This window comes from Mizuhopecten yessoensis, unplaced genomic scaffold (assembly GCF_002113885.1).
Source record: "Mizuhopecten yessoensis strain PY_sf001 unplaced genomic scaffold, ASM211388v2 scaffold11057, whole genome shotgun sequence".
Classification (NCBI taxonomy): domain Eukaryota; kingdom Metazoa; phylum Mollusca; class Bivalvia; order Pectinida; family Pectinidae; genus Mizuhopecten; species Mizuhopecten yessoensis.
Window position 1 is genome coordinate 333,013 of NW_018408857.1, and position 16,983 is coordinate 349,995.

At 38.6% G+C, this 16,983-nt stretch overlaps 2 protein-coding genes across 2 annotated transcripts; both read left to right on the top strand.

The window, feature by feature from the left end:
- Positions 1–3,964: 3,964 nt before the first annotated feature.
- LOC110465118 lies at positions 3,965–4,420 on the top strand. Its single transcript, XM_021520713.1, has one exon. The coding sequence runs from the start codon at positions 3,965–3,967 to the stop codon at positions 4,418–4,420; it is 456 nt and encodes a 151-aa protein (XP_021376388.1).
- A 6,405-nt stretch (positions 4,421–10,825) lies between these two features.
- LOC110465147 (sodium-dependent glucose transporter 1-like) lies at positions 10,826–16,409 on the top strand. The gene is made up of 3 exons (XM_021520763.1): positions 10,826–11,110; positions 14,599–14,884; positions 15,312–16,409. Exons 1-3 carry the CDS (start codon positions 10,865–10,867, stop codon positions 16,313–16,315), a joined length of 1,536 nt encoding a protein of 511 aa, XP_021376438.1. The 5' UTR covers positions 10,826–10,864; the 3' UTR covers positions 16,316–16,409.
- Positions 16,410–16,983: the final 574 nt, after the last annotated feature.

The following is a 16,983-nucleotide window of genomic DNA, read 5'->3' on the forward strand; positions in this document are numbered from 1 at the left end:
AAATTGAGTAAAAATGAATTTACCCACCATTATGAGATTGTCCTTACTTAGTAATTATTCTATCACATAAAACAACAATGCAATAACTATAATGAATGATACATAGCATACAAAACATACAAAATATATGCCTATCAGATCAAAAGGGGGAAAGGCGGCCATAAGAAAAAGAAAAGGTGATGATGACACACAATGTTTATGATGTAGAAGCACAGTCATAACTGATGGTTTTCATATTTAAGAGACATAATATCAAATCAGAAATATATAATGTATTATATATGTGGAAATATATGTGTAGCTGTGACAAACGAGGCAGAACATTCAAATATATTTACATTGGTTTGTTCATCACAATCACCACAGCCAGATAGAAGTACATCCAGAGTGTAGTGATTGTGATTAACATTCGGTAAGATGGAGGACCGATGGAGGAAAACGGAGCGTGATGTTCAGGAACTGAAGAACAAACTGGAAGCTGATGTCAATGAAATTAAGGCTAAGCTTGGGAATGTTCTGGATTTGGTTACCAGGTCACATTCAGGTACGCCATCGCGAGGACCATCTCCCTCCAGTTCAACATCTTAGAAGTCTTTCCGTTGCTACAGATGTGGCAGTGAGGACCATTTTATTAAAGACTGTTATAGGTCGCCATCTCCAAGAAGGGGATATGGGGGATCAGATAGTGCCAGATATAGATCACCATCCCCAAAACGGGATTGAAACGGCCAGGGACCAAGGAAGTAGGATATTCCTTGGTTCACCAGGTACATACAGATAGGCCACCACCTAAACCACCTGGGGATCAGAAATAGACGGTTGTCCGGATGTACAACCATAGCAACACTAGGTTCCCATTACAGTGAATAGTATCACAACAAAAGCTGTTGTGGATACCGCGGCACAGGTCTCAGTGATGAACAAGAGCTTCCATCAAGAATTAGAACCAGCTGTTAAAACAACACAACAGCTAACCCTTAAAGGAGTAGGTAATAATTCAGAGATTCAAGCGGATAGGACAGAAGCAACGAACACCAGAATAGGATACATCAGTATAACCTGGAGTTGGGTAGTTGCTGATATAGAGGATACCATTATCGTAGGATTGGACTTCCTGGACCATCATCATGCAGTTATTGACATGCCTAACTATTGTGTATGGCTTGATCATTGTAGGATCCCAGCTTCTTGTGTGAGTGATGGGGAACAGGATACTACTGCAATCTACCGGGTGTTAGTGGGAGAAAGGGTAACAGTTCCACCTCATTCTGTTCAGTTTAAAGGGAGATCCGGGCGGACTTCGCCGTCATCTTTGGCTGGTAACGTTATGGTGCAACCAACACACCGGCTGGAAGGGCTACTAGCACCTAGCATTGTCAGTTGCAAAGTATCGGATATCTACGTGCCTTTAACAAATATTTCCGATGAACATATTACTGTCAAATGTGGACAACCACTTGGAGTCGGAATGGAGGCCTGTGAGATGTTGGATCAACCAGTTGATACCGGGAGCAGGGATGTCAGGCTTATCAGGTCAGACACGGGTTCAGCCATTACCGATACGGAGGTTAATAAGCTCAAAATGGACCTTCCAGAACATCTTAGAGACCTATTTGTCCGTTCAACTGTAAATCTGGGGGCTGAGCAGATAAAAGAGGTCTCAAACTCGCTCTACAATTGTCGGTCGGCGTTCGCAAAAAAATGATCTATATTTGAGTGTTTAATGGACCAATTACACAACGAATGAATACTGAAGATGCTAAACCTGCCCGTCAGAGAATGAGGAGAACACCTCTAGGGTTTAAGGAGGAGGAGAAAGCTCACCTTGATCAAATGATCGAGAAGGGAGTTGTACAGCCATCGGAGTCTGAATGGGCTGCACCGCCGGTACTTGTAAGGAAGCGGGAGGCTCCTTAAGGTATTGCATAGACTTCCGGGCTTTGAACAAGATTACCATCAAAGATGCTTTCCCTCTTCCCAGGATAGAGTCGTGTATCGACACCTTAGCCGGAAGTACTTTCATGAGCACTCTGGATATGGCGGCTGGCTATTGGCAGGTGGAGCTGGAAGAACAGGACCGACACAAGACTGCATTTATAACTAAATACGGCTTGTTCGAACATCTGCGGCTCCCGTTCGGGTTGTGTTATAGCCCGGCGACATTCTCGAGGGTAGTTCAGCTCGTCTTACATGGCTTATCCTGGGACATTTGTCTCGCATACCTAGATGACATTCTCGTTCTCGGAAAAAACTTTGAAGAACACCTAGGTAATCTGACAAGAGTCTTAGAGAGGTTTAAGCAACATAACCTGAAGCTGAAACCAAAGAATTGTAGCTCGTTCCAGACGCAGGTGAAGTTCCTAGGGAAGTTGGTCACAGCAGATGGCGTCTCTGTGAATCCTGATAACGTTGAAGCTGTAAAAAATAGGGGATACCAACAACCAAAAAAGAAGTTGAATCTTTTCTAGGCTTCATGAATTACCACCGGGAACACATTAAAAGTTTTGCAGGGATTGCTGCACCTCTTTAAAGTTTGACAGGGCAGAAGAAGGATTTTGTCTGGGGGATGAACATCAACACGCATTCGAGAAGCTACGCGATGCTCTCATAAACGCAGTGACTTTATCCTACCTAAACTCGGAAGAAGTGTTAATTCTTGACACCAACGCCTCGAACACCATGATAGGAGGGGAGCTAAGTCAAACACAGGATGGTAAGGATTGTACAATTGGATTCGCTAGTAAGATACTTAGCCCAACCCAAAGGAAGTACTGTACCACCTGGCTGGAGCTACTGGCCATTGTCACTTTCACCCGGCAATATAGACACTATCTTCTAGGTCGGCGGTTTATTGTACGGACAGACCATAACAGCCTGACATGGCTTCTCAGCTTCAAACACATTGAGGGCCAACTGGCCCGATGGATTGAGGAGTTGTCGCAGTATGATATGGTCATAGTACATAGGGCTGGTAAGCAACATTGTAAGGCGGATGCATTATCCCAGATGCGCAATAACTACCTGCCTGGGGTCAATCTTGAGCAATTGCCTTGTGGGGGGTGCAAGTATTGCACAAGAGTACGAAATCAATGGGAAACGTTTGAGAATGACATCGATTACGTAGTCCCTCTTTCCATGAGACAAGTGACCAGGAAGGTGAGGAAGCTAGGGGAGACAATCCCGGCAAACTGGTTGGAAGACCTTACTGAGGCACAACGTAAAGACCCAGACTTGGGGAGAGTTCTGGCCTGGTAGGATAATGACGTCGTGCCATCGGAACGAGATCTCCAAATGACGAGTCGGGAACACGACATTGGTGGTCCTGCAGAAGTCAATTACGTGTACGGAATAATATTTTGTACTATGTTTGGGAGGATCCAATGTCAACAAGACTCCTGTTTATGGCGCCGAAAAGTTTGCAGCCAGCAATACTCAAGTTAGGCCATGATCATATATCGGCAGGTCACTTGGGGCAGGCCAAGACCTTAGAGAGATTGAAAAGGCGAACTATCTGGTATGGTATGAACCAGTCATGCAAACTGCATGTGGCATCTTGCGGGGTCTGCAACCAAAATAAGAAGGCAGACGTGAAGGCAAGGGCGGAACTTGGACAATACCACGCTGGAGTTCCAATGGAGCGTGTACATATGGATATTCTCGGGCCATTATCAGTGTCCAAAGCAGGAAATAAATAATCCTTTTAATCGTGGATCAGTTTACGAAGTGGGTGGAATGTCACCCTATTCCAGACCAAAATGCTGAGACAATCGTAAGGGTGTTAGTGGATGAATTTATTTCCCGGTTTGGTTGCCCTCTGGAATTACACACAGACCAGGGACGGAATGTGGACTGGAATGTGGTAAGGCACCTATGTGAGGTATTAGAAGTTAGAAAGACTAGGACAACACCTTACAGGCCTTGTTCGAATGGACAAGTCGAGCGGTACAATCGGCTACTGTTGCAGATGATTCGGTGTTATCTCCAGAAACAACAACAGTGGGACCATCATCTCCAACAGATCGCGAGTGCTATAAGAGCCACACAGCATCGTCAGACTGGCTTTACCCCTAATCTGATGATGCTAGGGAGAGAGGTCGATCAGCCAATTGATCTGATGCTGGGAACGGTAACAGAAGGCAAAAACATCCATACCACTTCAGACTATGTCAGCGGAGTGATTGAACAAGGCCAGAAAGCACATATGATTACTCGGGAACATCTGCGGGGAGCCCAATTTCGACAAAAACGGGACTATGACGTCATGGCGCATCAACGTCATTATGACATTGGGGATGTTGTATTCAAGCTGGATACTGCTACTAACGTTGGACGTAGCCCAAAGCTGCAGCAACCCTGGAACGGACCATTCCTAGTGGTTGAAGTGAAGTCTCCTGTGTTGTATAGAATCAAAGGCAGGTAAAAGGAGATGATAGCCCATCATGATCGGTTGAAGCTATACAACAGCGACATCTACCCTGTTTGGTTTAGACGAATGCGGAATCGACTGATCTCCATACTTTCATACTCCATATTTTCGGTATACAAAAGTTATAAGATACTTTTATTTTAAGATGAACACATTTTTTTGTCTAGAAAGTACCGTTGCTTGAGATAGCTTCCGGCTGTTGATTTGTCTGTAAATATCTGATAACTCACCAAAACAAGAGAATTTTACTTTGCGACTATGGAGGCAGTTTGGGGGACTTCTGTAATGGTCCCCCATTACAATTAGTACTTGTTATATATATATATATATAACTTGTCCGAGACATCCCCGATCCATATTTCTATTTGGGAATTTACATTTTCATAATACCCGCCCTATAACTGTTGTTCCAGGTGAAATTGTGTATGTAAACCCCACGTGGTACTGTAGCATACGGACTATCGGGCAGTGCAAGTCATGTGACCGTCATATGTGTAGATGTTTGTACTGTCTTTTTGCACTAAGCATCTACTTGGGCTATGTCAAAATCAGGTGAGTGTCTATATGTAGAATTTCCATTTGTTTATTTACTGTATGCGTAGTTTGTTTAGGCGTATTTGTTGCAGTCATGTAACTGCTATGCAGGCCTAACGGACTGAGCACGTGTGCATTTGCTACACCTTTAGTATATATGTTGTTTTAGAGTGAATTGTTTCATATTCATCAGTTATATTGATGTATTAAACGATATGCAAACAATGCAGAAGTAATTTACACATACTGTACACTCGACTCGTCATTTGGTTGTCGCCTGCACGTAGTCTTGTTTACATTGGTGATCGGCTATTTCGCCGTGGTTACTTTGAGGTAGGTAGGATAACACAAGTTGTAAACATTAACATGTGGTTAAAGTGACAGGGACCCTGAGTTTTCCAAGGGTTGGGAAGCCCCCTAACAGCGAGGTCTGCTCAGGTTCCAACACTACTGAACAACATAAAAACTAAACTTAGTCCAAAATACACTAGATGCCATGTAATATCATGCACTTCCTAAATTGAATCTGTTTTATATTTATCAGTTAGATTGATACATTTTGCGTAATGTTCTGCAAAACAAGTTTACATATAGACTCGACTCTGCATTGGGTTGTCACGTGCACGTGGTCTTGTTTATATATTCCAAGGGTTTGGGAGCCCCCAACAAGCGAGGTCTGCTAAGGTCACACCACTGTACAACTTCGACACTAGATGACATGTAATATCATGTTATAGTAGTATAGAGAGACCATTGCTTAATACAATGTTTTTGTCTAGTCTGATTAGATTTAGATTCGTGAAGTTGATTACAATTTGATTCTATCAATTACATAAACGTTTCTAGTTTTTTTTTCAATTTTGTTTGTTTTATATTGTTGGCTATGTTGTGAAGGATTCTTCCTGCTGCAAGTCCACGTGACAGAAGCCTGTACGTGTCATAGATTATTCGAGGACTTTCCTTGTGTTAGAATGTAAGATTGACATTGCTGTGTTTATGTAACTCCGGAATACATTCATGATGTTGATATTTTTCTTATTTTTCTAATAACAAATCCTATGATTGTAATGAGGTAATTTATCTCGTAGTTCTTTTTATATTGGATCTAATATCCGATTACAAAATGTTTCAGTTGAAATATATCTTTCTTTTATCCAATTTCCTCAAAATGTTTGCTGTTATTTTGCTTAAATTGAACCAAAGCAGTGCATTTGACTAAAAAGTGAGTATAATCTTCTATTGTATTACAGATATTGCATAAGGGGTTGTTTTCTATTTTCCATCGATGTTGTATGAACTATAAATTTCATTAATATGCACTCGTTTAAAATGCTCTTGATCTTATTCATAGGTCATCAGGCAACCTATGTTCATGTGTGTTATAGTTTATAGGGACAGTGTCTATTATGACAATTTGGTGAACAGTTATGGCCTGTACAGGACAGTACTACATCAAGTTATTTTTATCTGATAAATTGAATTGAGGAAACTATTTGTATAACGTAGTACTATGTTTTTTAGACTGTCCCAATAGGAAAAGACTCATGGAAAAGGTTAAGGGTATGGAATTGATGGAAATGTTGGATCAACGGCAATGCATCAAAATCAATCCCAGTTACGAGCGGAGTTCCCCAGGGTAGCGTTTTGGGACCTATTTTGTTCCTAATTTATGTCAACGATCTTCCGGGTGCGACTGAGTGATAGATGCAATGCAGGAGGACATCGACAACATTAGTCAGTGGACTGAGACATGGCAAATGAAACTGAACAAAGACAAGTGCAAATAAATGAATGTCAAGCTTGGCAATACGGACTCAAATCAATGCTATACTTTAACTGATGACAGCAGTACTTCGTTAATTCAGAAAGTGTCACGCGAGAAGGACTTAGGGATAGATTTCGATGACAACTTGAAATTCACTGACCACGTCAATGCGCAAGCATAGAAGGCAAACAGACTGGTGGGTCTGATATGTAAATCCTTCTCATACATGGACCCCTTTTGGAGTACTGTACAACAGTTTGGTTTCCTATGCACAAAAAGGATCGGAAAACACTGGTAAATGTGTAGCGTCGTGCCACAAGGTTGTTGCCTCATCTAAAACATTTAGGCTATAAGGAACGTTTGAGGAAACTAGGAATTCCATCACTAGAATACAGAAGGGAAGGAGCGGACATGGTAAACCTGTACACACTTTGTAACGGTCTGGTGGATGCCAATGTAGACAAATTCACAATATTTGCGGTGGGACAGAACATGCACAACACTACAGGACACAACAAAAACCTCTACAATAAACGTTTTAGAACAAAACTAAGAGGAAACGCCTTTTCAAACCGTGTGACTGAACTCTGGAACAATCTAACACCTGAAGTTGTAAACGAAGACTGAACCGCACATGGAAGGAATACCCAGGCTAACTTAGCCCCGCATTCAACAGATCGGGAGGTACAGCCCGGGATTGTGTACCAGTTACACCAGTAGACGCGTCAATAGTAATCATAGACCTATGGTATGACGTCGACAACGATGAGATAGTGCTACACCCTACAGTTAGTGAGTATTTATGTTCCTTTCTTATTGTTTGCGCGATTCCATTAATATGTAGAAACGTTCATAATAGGTACTCGTCAGTCATTTAATAAGAAAAATAGGGTAACGTCAGTATACTGGTTTATTGTTGTACTATTATAATTCCGAGTATTCCGGAATTGGCTCCGTTTTATGTATTATTATGACGTCATTGTTTCCTCCATTAAAAAAAACGACGTCTCATCGTGGTTGGTTGTGTGAATCCTTACTGGCGTAGCTTGCCGTGAGAACCGTGACAACAAAACACAGCAACTGTGACAAAAAGCGCACTTAACGCGGCAGAACGTGACAAAACTTGAAGGGACCGTGATATGCAGTGGAATAAACATGCTTCACGTCCCTCTACGCACCGCCTCCAATATTGTTACCGCTTATTACGTACTGTCACGTTTTGTTGCGTTCACCCCGTTTTACTACGGCCTACTAGGTTTCTCATCCGCACCGTGACTGCCGTGGTAAAGTTTTTGACAGTTTAAAAATCTGGCCCGGCATCCACAGCATTTACGGCCTGTCACGTTTGCCCCCCGCGTCGTCTCACGTCCATCCCGTTTTGTCTTCGGTGGCCTGAAACGTGATTGCCGTGGCCGCCAGGAACATAATGACATGTTTTGGCTCGCTGTGCATACAACGAATATAGTTCAGGGGCATTGCATATAGTGCTCCTTGTGGAGGTCGAAAAAACATTTCTCGAGAAAAGTAACATGCGAGTTCAGTTTATTAAATTGACTTAATTACATTTTCATCTGACGAATTCTATTTTGAAGAAAGGACATCGGATGGTTGGCAATGGGGAGTGGACAACGCCTGCTGAGTATGAGGTAAATTACATGCTTACAAGTTTATCACAATAAGTCAGTGTATGTTTTATGAAAAAAATAGATTGAGTAAACATTTGATTAATCATTCTATTTGTTCAAAATCACACATCGCTTAAAAATTAGAATGTAATGTAGTTATTTAAATTAAATTCAATTGAATAAATTTAATTCAAAGCTCTTAATATATCTGATTTGTAAGAAAAAATGTACATAATATGATTTATTTATTGACTTTTACGTTATTTAAAAAACCCTTTGTAGATATTTCCTGCTTATAATAATATAGATATTTACAGTTTCAAGTGTAATTGACTCAATATTCTCTTACCCTGGACAGGTGTATCCGCATTTTTACCGGTGTGAGATGTCCTTGTCTCACCCTAGGGTTGAGACGGGGGGATTCCCCTATTCCTAACAATGGCATGACGTCACTTTAACAATACAATGACGTCACGTCAACAATCCATCAACGTCACGTCAACCCTGAATTTAGCATATAACGTTATCATTACATTGTGCATATGATACACAATGAAAGAACAGGGTAAGAGAAAAAGAATCATTCACCCCCTTGTGGGTGAGATAGTGGAATCTCAACCCTCGGGGAAAGATTCTTTAGTTGCCAAACACTCGGCAAAGCCTCGTGTTTGGCAACTTAAGAACCCCCCCCCTCGGGTTGAGATTCCCCTATCTCACCCCAAAGGGGGTGAAAGATTCTATTAACCTTTGATGAGGTCATTGTCATTATCACTCGATTATGACAGTCATTCTCGTGCGCGAAGTAATACATACACCGTGTACGTCAACAATCCGGGGGTTTCCATTGCTATTTTCAGAAGTACACAGAAGTACTGGGGATACCAGATTTGTACAAATCATTAGTGTATTAATGCAAAAGATACATTGTTGAAATGTATACATTCCGATGACGTCACGTTGTTTACAGCGTCTGACTCTATATGATGATTACTACACCGACTGCCAGGACGGCTGGATTTTGTGTTTTTCTACGTGATTGTGTTCATTTACATACGTTTACTTTGATGACAAAGTGTAAACAGTACTCAGAAATACGATAGTAAGTTCAATTTTGACAATAACGTTTGATATACGGCAATTTTGCCGTAATATTTTCAACTGCACTCGATAAGGCTGGTATGGTAATCACAGGACGGGTTCGATAAATTTACATGACCTACATGTCATATGCCTGTCTAAATACAGATGGTTATATCACAACACACGTACTGGGTTATGTAATGATTTTGAAGTTAAAATCAAAATTATAAAATTACTTCGTGTGTTTGTGATATTGTATGCACTACTCAGTATGCCTAGTTACCGTTGACATGGAGTCTGCAAAAACACGGGAGAGTTCGAAAACTGCGAGCGGTTGGTGCCAGATTATAGCGTTCCAGAATTAAACGGGACATCGTTTTGTTTTAAATATAACTGTTGAGATGAACTGGTAACGGAATGACAACGATTTTATTGTAACAGTTTACGAGTGCGAGTGAAAATTTGTACGAGTGCATCGGGTTACGCAACTTTGCAAGTTGTGCTAAAAATAGCCACATAGAGCAACTTTGAAGTAAGAATTATCGCTAATAAGTTATGATCACATGTTTAAGAGCGAACATACAAACCAATGTGATGGTTTTTTTTAAGATATGCAGCCGATTCCGTTCGTATAGGTCCTAGTTTGGTCGTATCATGTCACGGTGGCCTTCGATGCGTGGTGCGAAGCGTAACCGTCACACATCGGGCATGTAATCCTCCCGTGTGATATATTCCGATTAAAAGAACGCATTGTATTTGATATTAAAGAAAAATACTTTAAATGTAAGGATTAACTTTCTATTTAGTTTTGGTTATCGGGTGATAACTACAATGGAACTCGAATAAATCAATCATCATCGGCGAATCCTTAAATAAAGAAATGCTGACTTAAACTGCAGGCGCAATTATTAACAGATAAGCGTCCGTAGAGATAATTATTTATAAGCACGTCTGTCGCTGCTAGTATAGACTTTAGTCTGCTGTCCTAGCCTTATATCGAATCAGGTCAAACTCACGTAGATGCTTATCAGCTGTTTGACCCCCACAACCACATTCATGTCTCGCTAAAGAGATCAGATATGTGTTAAATATAGCTTTATAAAGAAGCGCTTCACCTATATAGCTTATACAGAGGAAAAAAAGAATTGACGGTTTGTATATAATTGTGTTTCGGAATAGGTTCGAAATACAGATCTTTAACTCAATCTTAGAGATTTAAGCTGCATTTTTATTTATATGTATCTCTTGATTTCGAACATAAATTATTGTTTTGCTTCTATATACATCTTAAAGCAGAATAATATTTGAACATAATTCAAGTTATATGCATATGTGAAAGAACATTTTCAAAGATATTTTAATAATTGTTTGTATATATGTTTGTCTAAGGTTTATTTCTGTGTGGCTCCAGAAGAATTGTATCATCAAGCTAACATGAAAGACACTGAAACACGTGGTGAACTGAGTGCCAAGCATGAGTTATTCCCCCTTCACAAAAATGCTGACTCGGAGAATGATACAGTTGAATCAAATGGGAAGAAGATACAAGAAGAAGAAGAAGTCTACAACAATGAGGCCGTGGGCAGAGCAACATCATTTTTACAAGAACTCAAACACAGCAAAGACACAAGGTTCAAGTTCATCCTGAGCATATGTGTTTCCATGGCATTCAACATATTGGTTTGTATTTAAAATCTACAAAAGTTAACGCACAATAAACAAACAAAATCCCTAAATGAAAATGTCAAAGAGAAAATTAGATAAAAAATTAACCAGGGGAAGATTTCTTGCAGCACTACTTATAGTCAATATCCTTACTCATTCGTTATCAGAAGGATACACTTTTTTCGTGTCGCTAAAATACCTAAGTTAAAACACCAATAAACACGTGATGGTTCGTGGAAAGAATACACTTGCTGTATTTTACAGCGTCGTAAAGGCAACTAATGTTGAATCAGAATCCTCTGTGTTTTCTGCCAATGGACTAAAATTGGACCCTTGCTATTGCTGAAACACTTAAACTTCGGCATTTTTCTTTTTCTCTCCTGCCTACTCTTTCTTCTCGCAAGTTCCTCCCTCGGCGCCCATTTCATATATCCTTTGCTTTATTTTAAAGCCACAAAGAAATAAGATGACGTGTTGTGTGGCAAGTTCAGTTCATCAAAGTCACCAGTTTGAAGGATCTGAATATGTGATATCATGTTTATTTCGTTTTTGTTACAATGTATCGTCTTAATATTTGAGGTCTAAAATCGTGTTTTTGGTCCCATTACAAACTTGTGTGTGTTAACTATGGTTTAACTTTGAAACTATAGGGAAGTAATATGCATGGAAGGAAATTGGGGTTATGATGTCACAATATCTTGAAAATAAGGCCCAACAATGTAGCTAATTTCGAAACATATACTGGATACATAAATATATAGCTTAATTCATAATAAAGAGCTTCCTAATGAACTGTTTCAGATATAATCTCAAAACATTTTTTTGTTATTAAGCCAATATCCAGTCACGATTTATGTACAATTTTGTTTTCATTTTCAGTGTTTTAGATGTAAATATATTAAAAAGATCTTATAAAGAATGATAAAACACAGGATTTTTCACTGATACCTGGTTTCATGCCGAGTGCAGTTGAAAATATTACGGAAAGAACGGTATTGTCAAAATTGAATTTACTATTGTACTATCTTGTTAATGACTTTTCAAAAATATTTCTTTTGGTGAGGAAACTATTTTATACGTTTGACTGAAAGGTTTCCTGTGCTTATTTGCTAGACCGGCCGGCCCATATTCAATATTTGCGTTATCGAGATCTTTTCACAATATATTAGATAATTGATGGCCTGCGAACTTACGTCATAGTCATTGATGGAAACACTCAACCTCTTATTAGTTCGTCTTGCGAGGTCTCTTTTTTTAAGTAACATAAAATATTTTTTTCTCCAACTTTAGACTTGATAAACACCTCTTTTTAAAATGTTCATGGGAAACAAGTCAGCTTAGGACTTACGACATTAATATCAAACTGCGCACTTTGTCACTTGAATTGGATGCTGAAAGCCTTTCAGTCACAAACAAAGAGTATTCGGTGTTTCAAGATATACACACTGAACCTGTGCTTTGGGAGGCTTTCGGACACGTTGTGGATTAACTTACCATTTGCTATTAGAAAGTCAAATACCCTGGCCAAATTCAATAAGGACATCAAAACTCACCTCCTCACGCATGCACTTAAGGCTTTTTGCATACCACCATTTGTTTATTTATTTATGTGCACATTGAGATGAGTATCTTCTTGCTTGATGTATAATGGTGATTGTAAGCCTTTTTTGTTTAACAATTATAACTAAAACTATTATCCATATGTTGCTAAGAGCTTAAGAGTTATTTTATCAATTATATAGGGCGCTATATAAATGTTGTATATCATAATTATTATTAGTATCATCTGATGATATACGCTTGTTACTGTTAAGGATCAAAATGAAACCTGACAGTGACTGATAATGATACTGACTAATATGGTGTTGTTCATTGTGATCGAGATACCCCATATATTTGTAGAAACCGCGTTTTTCTGTCTAAGTTTTCTAAAATATATCTTGATAACATAACGACCTATAAGCGACTTTTGCCTTGTTAATCACCCACTGGCTTAGATCTCGATTTTTGTAGCTTTAACATTTTGTCATCCATGTTCGCTGAAAAGATTTTATCAGTCCAGCTTTGCATATCCCGTCTACTTTTTAATGTTATTTTGTGTTAAATTTATACTCACGATGAATGCTGATGGTTAAATTACAGCGTACGCCTCATGAAATATGAATTTGAAACATTTTTTTTGATAAAACGAAAATATGCTGTCGAACCGGTAAATTAACGGACCATTATGTTATTGAAACAGAGCGTAACAAATAATCCTTCTCAGTAAATATTTACAATTTGTACAACATATCTGTTTTCGGAACATATTAAAGTTTCATGCACGATTAAAATAAATATGCTTATCATTAACAGGAGCTTGGATGCCCTTTTATATAGTTATACATCATGGATAGTTTCATAAACTTTGTACATTGATTTTTCAATGCTCTGTGAATTAAATAATGTTTTAAGTATATACTTCCAGTGTTTGAAAGTAATGTAACACAGATATTTAGTTGAAAAACATTCTGAATTTAAATAAGTGCGCCTTTATGTTAGATCAATAGCCGATGACCATTAAAAAAAATGTTTGTTTTAAGTTATGGACCAAATTCTCTATATGATTTTCCACACATAAGAGCTCGTCCTGAAGTCCAATTCATAACCTACAAAAGATCCCTTCATAAACTTAACTAACTATCATTCTTTATAGACTATCCACGTGATATGAGTGATTGTTATCAACAGAATATAACTACATTCGGCTGTTCTTTATAAGCAATCCCCCATGTCAATTCCATATATCATGGACCCAATGTCTATGGTATTAAAATAATATGTGTGTCAATTAAAAGTTCTGATCGCTGGTTCGTGTAGACATGTGAATTAATTTTACGGATTACTATTTCCTTTCTAATTAAAAGTGTCTAATAAACTGATGCTCAAACTTGTTCAATTATAATAACGCGGTCCAGCCTGTGCACGAAATATAAATCCTGCTTATACAATGCCTATTGCATGAGGGTGAGCAAGGACTTTTGACCATAAGGTGTGATGCTCGATATATAAACCCATTGCCCTTTGTATAGAGATTGAGTAAGGATGATTAATCATTAGCGGTATTTGCTCTAAGAAAAAGACCGCGAACTTTTGACCCCGTAAATCAAACGTTTCGCAATATACACAGACATTTGCTAATAACATATTGCGCGTTTGTATAATCAAGTCATTGATCTGTTGTGTTCAACTTTGATTTACATATATATAGCAGGTGAGTCAATGTTCACAAGGTGCATAGGTATATCTATTGTTAAAAGAAGGTAATTATCATAGTGACAGGTGATGCTGTCCTGACGTAGTTGGATACAACTCAACATGGAATAGTTGGTCACAGGAAAACATGAATATCCCACGTAAAACTCAATGCAACATGTCATTAAGGTCTGACTATACATATTTCTAATAGTGTAATCAGTCATACAAAAATCTTTTCTGTCATTGGTGTCTTTTTGTCTTCATAGGGATGGACGAAAGGACAACTTGGACCAGCATTTGTTGATCTTTTAGTCATTTCCGGATGTGACGTCGAAAAAGGATCCTTCTTCATGACTTCTTACTTCACTGGTCGCGTGATTGGTCCAATATTGGCAGGGATACTATCTACAAAGATAAATCGATACATGTTGTTGGTGTTGTCTTTACTGGCAAATGCTTCAACTGTTGTTGCCATACCGTGGTGTTTCAATTTTTACTTGATGATGGCAGCGCATGTCCTTCATGGGATGTTCGGCGGCGTGCTTTTAGTAGGTAAGTGCTTTTTGTTGTCTTAACGTTTAACCATTTGGTAAGAACAGTGACGACTGACCGGATGTATCAGCGCAGTCATTTTTTAAACAAGTTCAAGCTTCGTCTAACTGACTTCTGGCCGGATATCTTTGTTTTTGTGAACGGTTATTCACAAGTCCAATTTGGTAACCTGTTTTAATTGTCTCGTAATTTTTCTGTTAAATTGCTGAATGAGTTTGTCCATTTTGACAACCATGACAACATTTGTCTGTCTGTTTCTTTCTTCCTTCTTTCTTTGAACGATTGGGTTGGGCGATTTTAATTGGTCGCCAATTATATGTTAAACCTGTCGTACTTCCGATACACCTTACATACACTTGATTTGTATTCCTCATGCACGGTAGGTTGTGAAATTCTGACATATATGCGTTTTTCTTGTATTTTGTAGTAGTGACTAAGGAAGCAGTTTCCATTTGGGGACCAACGACAAGAGGGCGCTCTTATCTTCAAATAATAAATGCAATTTTCGCTATTTCTGCATTTCTCGCTCCGATGGCTACAGCACCATTTCTAGTTCAAACGCCCGAGGATCCCACCCCACATCAAAACTCAAGTACTAACTTTACAATTACTTATCATGACGTCATTCCTACGACGTCATATCAAATTGTTGATAATATGACTTGGAACCAGATGAACGTTACACTTCCAACCCCAAAGTCGAGACTTTTTATTGCGTATTCGATTTCGGGTGGACTTGCCATTTTAGCTGCATTTCCGTTCGTTGCTATGTATACCATTTCCACTGGAACTTCAACACATCTTGTTAGTGACAAAAAAATGAATTTCCTCGGCAATCTTCCTAAGATTGTAAAATATCTTCAATTCCTTAATATTGGTATTTATTCCGGTGTGTTGACAGCCGGTGATTTCATTTTCAGCGGATATTTAACCGTGTTTTGCGTTCAGTATCTACACTGGTCAAAAACTTCCGGTTCTTTTTTAACTTCGACGTACTTTTTTGCCAAATTTAGTGCCAGATGTTGTGGTGTATTCTTAGTTCGTGTAATGCAATCCCAGTCGATTTTATTGACATTTGTGCTATTGTCTACTCTCGGGTTTGTCGGAATGTTAATAAGTGCATATCTAAATTTAGAAGTTGGTTTATGGATTTCTACATTTACAATTGGTTTCACGGCAGGAGTTGCATGGCCGACATTCATCAGTTGGACAAACGAACATTTCATTTCCATGAACGCAAAAGTATCAGCTTACATCATGTCTACAGCATTTATTACTCTCCTAATTAGCCCCGTGTTATGTGGATACCTGATGGAGGAAGTTTCTATGATGTGGTTTCTATGGTTATGCACATGCAAATCCCTTGTAAATGTCGTTAACGTATTATTTATATTTTTCTACACACGTGCTGCAAAAAAACGTGCAAGCTAATGTTAGATGATTTTTTATAATGTTCTTGTACAAGGTTTATATTGCCATTGCACGATAACATAGTGAAAACATGAAGTCAGTATGTAATTATATCCTTATTTATACCCAATTTTGATTAAGAAAGTGTACATAATTGATTATTGCCTAGAGTTTTTTCTAACTTGTAATTTAGATCCGTTTAAACCAAATTCTATTCATGTCAATCAACATGTACAATAACAAAAGCCGTTTGAATGTGATGATTGGGAAACAAGTTCATCTCATCAATTTAAATGTTGATTGATGAGTAAGACTATGTATAAGTACGTTGAGAAAATCTAGTCTATAGGTCATTTTCACTGAAATCATATCAAGAAGGTTTTAACTCAAAGAAGTGAAAAAAAACATTATTTGATAAAGCTTTAGTATCGAAAAAGCAATGTTGGTGCTTCTATGTAAATTAATCCACTTAATTTGAATGGTTTGAAACCCGTATTTAACATAGATATCAAGAGAGCTTTCCTAGGGTTTTCGGTATCACCGATTACTTGTTTGGTGTAACAAATAATCAGAATACATGTTTGGTGTAACAAATACCAATGCTCTAAAAACAGAATACATGTTTGGTGTAACAAATAAACAGAATACATGTTTGGTGTAACAAATAATCAGAATACATGTTTGGTGTA

Bases quoted from the DNA above. Each gene is read 5' to 3' on its own strand.
- LOC110465118 (XM_021520713.1), top strand. From the start codon at position 3,965: ATGATTCGGTGTTATCTCCAGAAACAACAACAGTGGGACCATCATCTC.
- LOC110465147 (XM_021520763.1), top strand. From the start codon at position 10,865: ATGAAAGACACTGAAACACGTGGTGAACTGAGTGCCAAGCATGAGTTA. The intron at 11,111-14,598 runs GTTTGTATTTAA...TTGTCTTCATAG, and splicing joins CCATGGCATTCAACATATTG to GGATGGACGAAAGGACAACT. The intron at 14,885-15,311 runs GTAAGTGCTTTT...TGTATTTTGTAG, and splicing joins CGGCGGCGTGCTTTTAGTAG to TAGTGACTAAGGAAGCAGTT.